Raw genomic sequence first — 12,124 nt, 5'->3', positions numbered from 1 at the left:
CTGGCCAAAGTCTCAGAAACGTGCACACACTATTCTAACCAGCGGATCATTTAGGCCAAGTCTGCAGCCTCCAGCTAACACCTACGTCTGTCTCCTTCTTATACAGACAAACACATTTAAAAAAACAACATAAAACCCACAACCCACAGCATTCACACACAACACAGCCTCAAAAACAATGGGATATTGACAAGGACATTATGTCATTAAGGGTGGGTTGCTGGCTGACTTCTCTCTAAATGTTCCCTCATCATTCTGGTCATTTCCTCCTCCCCCTTTCTTCTCTTCCTCCCCTCCTTTTTTCATCCATTTACGGTAGTGTTGAAATGAAGTGAGTCAGCTTCCAGAAAAAGCCCCGTCCGTCCCTATACCATGGTCAGTGGATGTGTGTTTATGTGTGTGTGTCTGTGTTTGGGTTGAATGACTGCATCAGTTGGAACAATAAGGGCAGCACAGGGGAGCAGACGGGGCAGCAGAGGTGCAAGTGTGAGGGTGTGTGGTTGTGTGTGTCAATGTCTAGCCGGCAACTTTAAAGACCGACATTAATAACAGCATATACTGCTGACAGCAGAGGGAGACGTTGAGCAGTCGGTTCTTCCTCTGCCCTTTCACTAACGCTGTCGCATTGACAAGGACGGCTCACCTATAAGATTTAAGTTATTACCGCAGCCTCACTACAACTCTCAGTACAGTCAGTATTTATGAAGGGAAGATTTGATCTAAACAAGGCTATCAATTACAAGTCTCCTCACCTATCATCCCCAGAGAAACTATTCTATTATCCTTCAGTCATCTATTTCACACTTAATCATTTTCTTTTCTCAGATGACCTAGGAAGGAAGGAAGCCGATTCTTACCACTATAACTCATTTAATCTCAAACATTTCATGGGATAACTACAATATCTGTTGAACATGGAGATGAAAAGGCCCCAAAAGCATACAGGAATGCATTCATGGAAAAGATTTCACGCCTTCCTTGAACTGCAGAGAGAACTCATACATTCACAAGTGCTGATATTTTCAGGTAAACACCACAAATGAATCAGCACAGGAAGGAGAGGGAGGACAGACAGCTTGCTTCCTTCTAGCAATGTCCCTCATTCTCTGTGTGTGTTTTCATGCGCATATTTGTGTATGTGCATATTTCCCTGCAGTCCTGTCCTTCTGTCACAAGAAGCTAAGGATCTATTATTCAGAATGGCCTCGTAGTATAGATGCTCATGCACGCCTAAGGCAGAGCATGCGAGAGTGAGGAGAGAAGACAGAAAAGAAGATGGGAGAAGAAATAAACAAGGAGTCAAAAGCCAAGAAACAGAAGAAAAAAAACTTAAATTTTATTTAATATTATTGAAATCCTGAGTACATACCATTTAACTGATGGTCAGACAAATGAGAAAAACAAGAGCAATAAAGCTGCAGATGTAAAACAGACCAACATGTGTGTCTATAACAGAACTACCATAATCAGTCACGCCTGAGGATTTTTCATGCTGAAGAATTAAGCAATTGTCAATCAGACGCTTTCCAGATAGTACTGCACAGTGGGTTAAAATCTCATTATGCTTTTCTATGTTTATAATTCCACAAATTTTAACAAGACACCCAACACCACTGGCTGAAATGCAGCTTCAAACCATGACAGTTTTACCGATGGCTGTAGACACTCACTTGTCGTGCATTTTCCACTCTGGACTACTGATTCTCAGTCCAGTTGTTGTGAAATTTGGCACATCTTTTTCTCCCTTCCTTAACAATGTTTGTTGACAGCCACCCTTTCTACTGAGACACTTCTTTTGAGGCTTTAGTGAACAGTAGAGAATAGACCAATTGAAGTGTCAGATGCATCTCTCAGGTCCTGGGTTTGGATTTTTCACATTTCTTTAAGAAATAACTTTCAGATACTGTTCATCTGCTATAGGCAGTTTTGACACACCATGCTGAGATATGCCAAGTTTTCATCTAATAGATCTCTGGAAATCACTTGTTAGAGCAAAAATGCTCTAACGTGTCTGTGTTATCTTTGGCATTTTTAATAGATTCAACACAAGAAACTGGAACAAATGATGTTTTGTGACATACTACTAGTAACAAATTGCTTAAAAAATGTAAAAATTGGTTTCTTTTCATCCCTTGAGTTAGGTTCTGTTTTGTGCTTGAATGTTTCATGAAAATGGTCAAGTAAAAGTAATGGACTGAAAATTTGTGAAAAAGCAGCCAGAGAAACTTGAAAAAGACCTTCAGACATCCTGGAGAACTATTGCTCGAGAACACTTTAAAAATTCCAAGAAATTCTGGCTCTTTGGAGGCAAAATATAAGGAAACATATGATGTTTCGAGACTTTTACTTTATGTGTTGTATCTGTGAGCATGTTAGCCCATGTTTGTACAACAGAGTAGCTAGGCTGTAAGTGAATTACAGACTGGGATTTTTGTTTGTGTATTTTCATACAGATCATAATTAAAGCAGTATCACAACTGAAACAGCTCAGCAAGATATTATTGTGTCTGATTAAGACTGGGCTTAACCACCTTTTGTATTCAATCATCTTAGCAGTTTAAAATAAAAGACCAAAGACAAAAGAATGTCTTTTTTGATATTCCATCAGCTGAAAATGATAATTTCCTGCCCACCGATGATTTGGTTTAAGTTGACATTAGCATGGCTCACTTTTCTTCACATAAGCCCCTTTCAAATCGTAAATCCGCACAACGCTGCGACTTTCTTTGAAGACTCAAAACTGTGAAATCAACACTTTTTCGTGTGTGATATTTCCCTACCAGCTATTTCACTGACAGTGAATGGGAGTCTGACTTTGTGGACTCATGAAAGGAACACATTTTCCCAAAACTGAACTTAGATTCAAAGCTCCCCAATTTATATTCTGAAAACAGAAAAATGCTTCCTCATTCCCGTCCAAAAAAAAAAAAAAAAATCCCTCCGGATATTATCCAAGGGAGGCTCTTAAGTCAGTACTTGATCTAGTAAAGCAAAATATTGCAACAGCATTAAAATCTCGAGTCTTTAATGTTGGCTTTGTGTTTTCACTTTCACACCACTTACCTCATTCATTTCCTTTCTTTCATCTTTCTATATTTACCTGTATGCAGTGCAGCAGATCTGTATGGTAGTACCGATCGTGGTGAGCATTGGCAGCAGCTAGCGTTAGCAAGTAGTCATTCCTGGCCTGTGTCGCCTTTGAGTTACAGTCACTTCTTTTTGCTTTCAACTTCAAAAAACAGACAGAAAAAATGTGTATAGTGTTACTACTTGTTTTTAAATAATTGTTCAAAGTAATACATCTGAAAGCCCTGCCTAAACAAGCCGCTGTTATGTTTCAGGTTCTTACCTTCACACTTGCTTTCTGTAAACTAATTCTTGACTGAAAAAGACCCAGTTTAGACCTGAAAAAGACAAAAAACAAAACAATAATAAGTATCTAATTTTATTTTTTTTTTTTTTAAACACTGTAAACTTTTTGTGTATTCACATTTTTAAATTTAACATGTCAAGTAAAAGACGACAGAAGGGAAGATCCAAGGATTTCTACCACATCTCCATCCTCTGATTCGGACCAGACTTTATAGACGAACCCTGGCCTGAGCAGAGCGAGACTTGACAGTGATGAATGTGAGCCTGATCCAGACACTCATTTGTATCAATGACAGAGAGAGCCTGTCTCCTCCCGGCATGTGTATCCGTGCGCATGAGCGCAAAAACATTAAAAAAAAGCATGTTTATTTCGATTAAATCTAACACTCGCCGATGCAAATGCTTCAGTGTGTAATTTTCTCTGCCAGTTCCCCGCGCGAGAGTACCTGTAAAATGCTTCTACTTAAGTCCTACTTTACACCCCGAGTGCTGTTAAAAATAACATTCACACCAATTTATTCCTGTGTGTTCCTTGTGCCTCGCCATTTTTATCCTCTCAAACACACACGCATGTGCATACTCTCCAATAATGGCACACAGGCGATACAGTTATTTCCATCGCTGCTACTTTCTACTGAGCGATGGAGAACAGAAAAGAGTAGATTGGCCAATCGATGTGAGCGCAAACCAAGGGTTGAGAATTCAATGAAGTGAAAATGTCACCATAGCTACTGCTACCAAGGGATGGGAGGAAAACAACACTCATCAGCTCCAGATCAAACTCTGGAACTAATTGTGAGACTGCAAAGCTTCAAGATTTGAATTCTTAGAGCAGAAACAGGTCAGGTGGCTGTTCAATCAGAAAGCCTCTTAAGCTTGGAAGGTAATAAAAAAGTAAAGGACAGACACCAGGGTCACAGGAAAAAAGTGCTTTCAATCAACATCAACATTACTCTCTATATATCTGCTGGAGCTATGCTTCAAATTAATTAATAATATCAAATTAACATCGTTTAGATGTGGTTAGCTGATTCATCAAAACTAAAGTCAGTCAATGTTTCCACACTATTCTTTACTGTTCCTCTGTTGTTGTTTTCATGTCTTTTCGTCTGTATTTTTTCTCTCTCTTTCAAACACCTGTGTATGTTTATGACTGATTGCTTCTTTCATCCTCGATGACAATGTTTTTCCCTTTCTTTATCTCTCTCCAAACAGAAACACACACACACATTCTCCTTATGAGGTTAACCAGCTTCACTCTCTTGATTACATTCTCCCTCACCATGGAGACCATCTGTTTAGTCACACCATTTTTATATATTTACCAAGAAGTGTGGTAAATTAAAGAAAAACCCAACATAAAGTTTCTAAGTAAGACAAGTGTAGGGAGACAGGATTTACCACCAGTAGACTTTGGGTGTGACTTGATATTTAGGAGGACTCTTCTCTCATTTTGGTGTTATGATACACGGTTGTGTAAAGTGCTCTCTTGAGCTTTATTCACACAGGCCTAAACATCCTTCAGTGACCCACAGGCAGTAAATAGGTGAAATGGGTCTCAAAGAGGTGCTACACCGAAAACCTTGCAATGTCTTTCGTTGCTATCAGTTTGCTGCAGTCACCTGTAGGTTCCACAGAAATGAACTAAAGCTAAAAAGTGTGGCGCAATCTACGCTATATTGCTAAAAGTATTCCCTCGCTCACCCAAATCAATGGATTCAGGTATTCCAGTTACTTCCATTGCCACAGGTGTATAATATCAAGCCTCTAGGCATGCAGACTGCGTCTACTAATATTTGTGAACGAATGAGTCGCTCTCAGGAGCTCAGTGAATTCCAGAGTGGTACCGTGATAGGACACAACCTGTGCAGTAAGCCTAGCACTGAAATTTCCTCACTACTACATATTCCACAGTAAACTGTTAGTGGTATTATAACAAAGTGGAAGCGACTGGAAATGACAGCAACTGAGCCATGAAGTGATGAACCCTTCCTGTTCCAACATGACTGCGCACCAGTGCACAAAGCAAGGTCCATAAAGACATGGATGAGTGAGTCTGGTGTGGAAGAACTTGAATGGCCTGCACAGAGTCCTCATCTCAACCCGCCAGAACAACTTTAGGATGAATTATGAGTGGAGACTGCGGGCCGGCCCGTCTCATCCAACATCAGTTTCTGACCTCATAAATGTGCTTCTGGAAGATTGGTCAAAGGTTCCCATAAACCCACTCTTAATCCTTGTGGAAAGCCATCCCAGAAGAACTGAAGCTGTTATAGATGCAAAGGGTGGGCTGACTGACATCATGTTAAACCCTATGGGTTAAGAATGGGATGTCACTCAAATTCATATGCATATGAAGGCAGAGGAGTGAATACTTTTGGCAATATAGTGTATGAATGTTTTCTTTGTATAATTGTCTTTACCTTAAAATATAAAGCACCTTGAGGCAACTGTTGCTGTGATTTGGTGCTAGATAAATACAATTGAATTGAACTGAATGGTAACCATCAAAGTAATAGTTGGTTGAAATCTGTTGGTCACATCAATGAGATGAATTGAGAAATCAGTGTCTTCAATGCAAACAAAACACAACCCTCAAGCAATCAAAGCAATCCCAAAGAGGTTTTTGGTGCCGCATCCTCTTTGCAACCGATTTCATCTAAATCTGGTAACTGCACCGCTCAAAATCAAAGACAATAAAAAAATTAGAACAGCTTTGTATTGATTTGCAAGTGGACCCAACTCGTGCCAGGCAAATATGTGCCCTCCACAGCATAACAGGGACACCAGATCCCCTCACTGAAACTGACTTGGCAACTACCTGAAAAGCCCTACACACACACACATGCACAGTGTTGCGGCAGACTTACTTCGCCTCGATGTCGGCCTTCTCTCGTATAGCGTGGGCAACCTGCTCGCAGTCGTAGTATTTTTTCTTAGCTTTGGCCAACTCCTTCACTGACTCCTGCAGCTCTGCTTGAATGCCGCTCAGCTGATCTATTGTCTGTGAAAAGGGAAAAAGACAACAGGCATATGTTTGAAGAACAAGCAGAACAACATGAAGTTAACTCTGAGCAAGCACATTGGAAAGATGCAGCAGCAACAGAGCACAAATACTGCTTCAGGAAAAAAATGACCAACTCACCTTTTTAAGCTGCTGCTCCTTGTACAGTCTAACAGTCTTAGCGGGCTCTGATACTTGACTCTTGTAATTGTCGCATACATTGAGCCTGGACTGGCTCACCTGGACTGTACCTTCCAAATAGGACCTCCACACTGCATACACATTCCTAGTAGGAGAGAAAAAGCACTGAGTGCTGGAAAGTTTCTGCAGCTGGATTATTTAATTAATCCAATATCCATTTGCTTGGATATTGGACATGTTTTTTAAAATGTGGGTTTTAAAAAAACTTTGTGAGCAGGGAACCACAAGGGGAGAAAATTTGTGTCGCAATGCATTATTTCTGTTTGTCAGAATAACTTAGATCCAACTTCAAGTCTTCTATTTCAGTGCCTCTGTTACAGTAAATAATGACTCATAACTGTGCTGTAGACCATGACGATTTTTTTCTAGAATATTGAACGACTCCAGCACAGTATAATTTCAGCCTTCATGTGAACACTGCAGCTGAAATAAATTTGTAGATGATGCAAGAAGACAAAGTAGCTTCCAGCTCCTAATTTTATGTAATATGTGCATTTTTCTGTGTCATATGCACACACACAAACCTACCTATAGTCTGTTCTCTGGTCATCAGGGTTGATTCCAGGCCAGTCTCTCTTTAGGTACTGACTCGCTAACTTCTGCAGAGCCTGAAAGCACAAGAGCACAAAAATGGGGAGCTGGGAACAATTAAGGACCATCTAGCTCCTATTGTCTGATTAATGAATCCCTGCCAAATCCCCGGAGAAGATGCTTTTGATGTTATAGGAAACATGCAGACTGTTAGAATAAAATGAATTACAAGTTTGTGAACTGCACTGAGTCAGCTCACTTGCACCCAGTCATTCAGATGAGAGAAACAGTGTCTAATGTTTGGAATTCATAGCGAATAAAATACATTCAAATCTGCAACTTGACAGAAAATGCATTCACTGTTATCATTATGCAAGAAAAAGGAACGTATGGTGAAGATGGGCGGTTGGATTTTTATTTCTGTACAGTGGATGTTTTACAGTTTAGTTTGGGTATCAGTGCACAAAACAATAGACCGGCTTTGTATCAGTAAATCCGAGTCAGTTCCCGAGAAACCTGAGGGCTACAAGAAAGGGTAACCTACATCTTCCAGACTGGGTCACTGTGTCAGTAACAGTGACTCACAAACGCTCTGTCCTCGTGTCCCTGTGTTTACGTTCGTAGGGATGGGTAGCCTTAATAAAAGAATCCCTACTAAAATACAGTCAAGACAGTTTGAGTTTCAAGGTAAATACTCCAATCCTCAAAGCCACCTTCTTCCCTTTATCTTTTTTATCAAGCTTCCAGATCTGCATGTAAATCTGATATCATTCCTCTTTACAAATCTCCTCCTTGTTATCCTAAATCACCAACACTTCCCTCTCTCCATGCTTCACCCTTCATCACTTACATTATGATTCTCAAAAGGCCTATTTTTAAATCTAACTATTGCCCCCCCACAATCCCCTTACACCCAATTGCATTTACACATATACACATCCCTTCTGTGCTCTTTTTTTCTAATACCATGCTATTGAGCTCTCTTTTACTTTTGTCTCTCTCATTATAACATACTCAACAGAATTACCCTGTATCTCTCTTTCTCATCTTGCTTTTTTTCACCTTTCACAGATGGTGACTGAGGCCATCAAAGAACAGTTCTTTCTCTAGTTTCCTGGACCAGATATTTGTTTCCCTCCAGCTGACACACAAGCTTGTGTCCTGGGGGAGACTGTGGCCTAGTGACCCCTGGCATCCACTGTCTAAAAACCTCATAAAGAAAGGGAGAATAACTCTTTTATGAAGAAAAAAGAAAAAAAAACAGCATTATCTCCTAAATGTCTCAACTGGAGTGAACTAAGCATGTTTTGTAGTACATGACATGCAGTGAGTAGATTAATAAAGAGAGTCCAGGTTTAGTTTTATTATCTATTTGTGCCTTTATTTTGCACAAATAAAGGAAAGATAAAGAAACAGCAAAAGCAAAATAAACAAATGGGCAAGATTACTGGCATCAGCAACCTTGTGTCATGAACACATAAAGATCAAGAACAGTCATCCTCGCTCTCTTTTTCTCACTCTTACCAACAGGCTGCAGTGGATCTGGATGGCACTTTTACTTTGAAGCCAACATTCTCCATTTCTGGTTTGTGTTGGACTTTTAACAGTTTCACTGTGGCAAGTAGTTTACAAGTATTTGCAGATAAGTCAACACCTTCATGCAAACTATGGGCAACCTTGGGAATCTGCTAACTACTAATTGCAATTAGGTTTTCGGTTCAGCACCATATACCCTTTTACAACAGATTTCACACTAGTGACGGCAACCTCCAGAAGCCACTCCCCAACTGGTTACCAGGAAGTCACTTACCAGTCTAGGCCTTCGTGGTTAAGGCTTTAGCAATTGATTTCACACCGACGATTACCAGAACCCTTCACAGCTGGTCAGGTAATATTCATTTTCACATAGCAACCAGTGGTCACCGACTGCTGCCTGAGGCCTCAAAGAAATCTCTCTGAACGCTAAACTGCTCAAACAGTCTGATTAGACACTCATCTGCAGAACTTTCCAATACCAACAAACTAACATTCACGCCCACTTCACATGAGGATTATCCATCTGTCCAGCACAGTGAAGACAGGCTGCGTTTGAACCTCTCTTCCTTTTTCATTCTTGTTACAACTCCACATCTCTTGTTACAGTATCACATCTCTCTGCTACTGCAGCTCTTAATCCACTCCACACTGAGGCCACCCATATGGAAAAGTAACGGAGAGAAACATTGTACTACCAGATGGGATTCTAATTTTTTTTTTTAATTGTTTGTATTTCTTTTCCATATGTGCATCCATAACAACATAAAGAGCTCCGGATTTCTGACTTGATCTGTGGTTTGTTTCTAGCGAAGAAATTCTTTGCACTGCACTGTAACAGCTAGGAGATAGAGGATGTTATGCCATAGAACCGTCAATAAAGCTATTAAACTACATTTTGACCTCCAGCTGTCTTCAGAATGAAGACAACCCATCACTTGGGTAAGAACAGGACATTCTTACATTCAATATGAACCTGTGGGCAAATTCACACTTAAACAAATCTGAACTTACCATTTATTTAAAGGTGAGAGTGCCTTTGAAAGCAAGCCAAAACATAAAGTTGCAGGAGTAGCCATTTCACTATTAGACATTGACCACCTGCATGTCCTTGCTCCAAACCTTTTTTTTATGCCAGCACACAACTTGGACCCTCTTAGATCAGCCTACAGAGCTGTTATCAGAGTAAGAGCAATGACTGAATGGTGAGAAGGACACTGACTGACTGATATGTGAAAGTAGAGCAGGGCGATATGGCCAAAAATATTTATCACGATATATATTTGAAAATTTGCGATAACGATATAACCGACGATATAATTGATGCGAGACAAAATACAACTCCACAACATTACTAGCGCAAAAAGACAACCTTCCATTTATTTTCACTTAAACAAGAAGCTGGTTTTTATGTACATTAAAGCTTTATAAAAATGTAACAGTGCAAATGCAAATTCCTTGCTGAAAGTTTAACCAAAAGGCATTTCCAGTAGAAATGGGCTGACATATCCTGAGCATAACCATGTATAATATCCACTGAAGTTAAAAAGAGGTGCTTTGCAACATTAAACTGCAGTGTGCAGTACGCATTTTTCGGACCATAAGGTGCACGGGATTATAAGGCACATTAAGCGAAACAAAGCAGTCAGATAAATCAAACTTTATTAAACTCATTCTTCTTGCTTCCTCCACTTCTGTACCATTGATTCATTAATGTTGAATTCTCTGGCAGCTGCTCTATTCCCATGTTGCTGCAGTATATTAATGACTAACCTCGTATTGTGGATGGATTATCTCAGTTGTTCTCCTGACTGAAGTTTGGTCCTTTTACAGCATCCTGCCATGCGATTGCATTTGTCTCTAACCATGAAGAACCTTCACGTTAACTTTTATAAGTGGAAAAGTGTTAGTGTTCGTCCTCCAGCTTCACTGTTTATGTTATGCTAACATAGCTGTGTCGCTAGCGATCACGTAGCACATCATTATATACCAGCTAGCCCAACTTCAGTAACCCTACAAACATCACTGCTGTTTAGTTTCCTGTCTTCATTTATGTTGGAAGTGATAGCAGAGCTGTACGTTTGATTTTTTTTTCAGAAATCTCTCAGTCAGAACATGCAATATCATGCTTAGGTAACTAGCGAAACTAGCGAGCTAACTTCCGCTAGCTTCCTGCTAACTTCTAACTCCGTTAAATGTAATAACTTTTGTTTTCATGGATGCCTGGAAGTTAAACTTTATAGTTACACCTGGTAAAGCAGCAATGCTGATCGTTTTATTAAAGATGAAAGAATTTAGACAGTTTTTAACTCTAAGTGATGCTGCAGTGTTCGTTTGACCTGAAGCATACGGAGTTTAGGACCCAGATTACTCCCAGATTTAAGAGCATCTTAGTCCGACAAATACGACAATAACAACGGCCGCTTGCATGTTCTGCAAAAAAATGTGCTTTGTTGTGTATCTGACGGACAAACACCAAACCAGTTCCACATCACGGAAGTTGCACCATTTTTACAAACCAATTCTGGTTCATCTGTTTCACTCAACAATCGGCCATGTGCGTATGAAAACAAAGGCACTGCGCATGCGCGTTTTACTCCCATTCTATCGCGATATTTCATTTTCCTATCGTTGCCTAACATTATACCGGTATTACCGTGAACGGTATAATATGGCCCAGCCCTATGTGAAAGCTTACCTAAGGTGCTCTTGGCCTATTAGGAGGATGCTCTTCAGTTACTCCTGGCTCATCTTTTTATTCCAACTGCTCTTGCTACAGCCTCTCTTCCCCCCTTCCTCTCTATTTTCATGCAGTATGCTTTGTTCCTTTCCATTTTTTTCTCATTCTCATTCTCTCTCTCACTCTCTCCAGCTTCCTTCTATTCATTTTCTACAGGACGTCTCATCCCTCCATCCTCCTTTCTCTGCTGTCATCACCTGACAACCACCTGAACAGCATGTTGCCATAGCAACTCCTCTGCCCTCCCTATGTGGTCTTGGTGAAGTAGAAATGCTCCCTTTAGTAGTGTGTCTTTATGTGTGTGTATGTCACATTCACACACACACACACACACACACACACACACACACACACACACACACACACACACACACACACATATATCCTGTTTTTGTGATCAGAGTGGCAAAACAGGGTACCCAGACTGGAGGATATCCTGTGTGTGTGTGTGTGTGTGTGTGTGTGTGTGTGTGTGTGTGTGTGTGTGTGTGTGTGTGTGTGTGTGTGTTAGAGAGAGAGTAACAAATCGTTGACAAACAAAGGAAAATTGAAGGAAGAAGGAGAAAGGCTAAGTTCTGCGTATTTTAGGCATATGAGCTAGTAGGCTTCGCTAAACATCCAGTAATTACACTTGTTATTATAAACATGTGAGTTTGCACACCACTTTTAAAGTCATTACCTCATGTAGGGCATGTGAAAAGGTGAAGGACTCACCCAACTGGACATTAAACTGTATTTAACCA

The 12,124-nt window shown here is 40.2% G+C and overlaps 1 protein-coding gene across 2 annotated transcripts in view; it reads right to left on the bottom strand.

Moving 5' to 3' along the window:
* Positions 1-12,124, bottom strand: part of fchsd2 (FCH and double SH3 domains 2) — an 80,328-nt gene that overhangs the window by 36,172 nt on the left and 32,032 nt on the right. For both annotated transcript variants that reach the window (XM_086261413.1, XM_086261414.1), the window contains exons 4-8: positions 7,106-7,185; positions 6,518-6,662; positions 6,243-6,376; positions 3,350-3,404; positions 3,101-3,229 (exon numbers count right to left, since the gene is read on the bottom strand). In XM_086261413.1, the coding sequence (XP_086117539.1) occupies positions 3,101-3,229; positions 3,350-3,404; positions 6,243-6,376; positions 6,518-6,662; positions 7,106-7,185 (543 nt within the window). The remainder of the gene's footprint in view (positions 1-3,100; positions 3,230-3,349; positions 3,405-6,242; positions 6,377-6,517; positions 6,663-7,105; positions 7,186-12,124) is intronic.

The sequence above is a fragment of the Aulonocara sp. 'chitande type north' Nkhata Bay genome, linkage group LG14, assembly GCF_057382095.1.
Source record: "Aulonocara sp. 'chitande type north' Nkhata Bay isolate Kocher_YH1m ecotype deep benthic linkage group LG14, A_spYH_male_GT1.1, whole genome shotgun sequence".
In the NCBI taxonomy this organism is placed as follows: domain Eukaryota; kingdom Metazoa; phylum Chordata; class Actinopteri; order Cichliformes; family Cichlidae; genus Aulonocara; species Aulonocara sp. 'chitande type north' Nkhata Bay.
The sequence above is the reverse complement of the archived record's forward strand: the minus strand, read 5'-3'. Positions and strand labels throughout refer to the sequence as shown.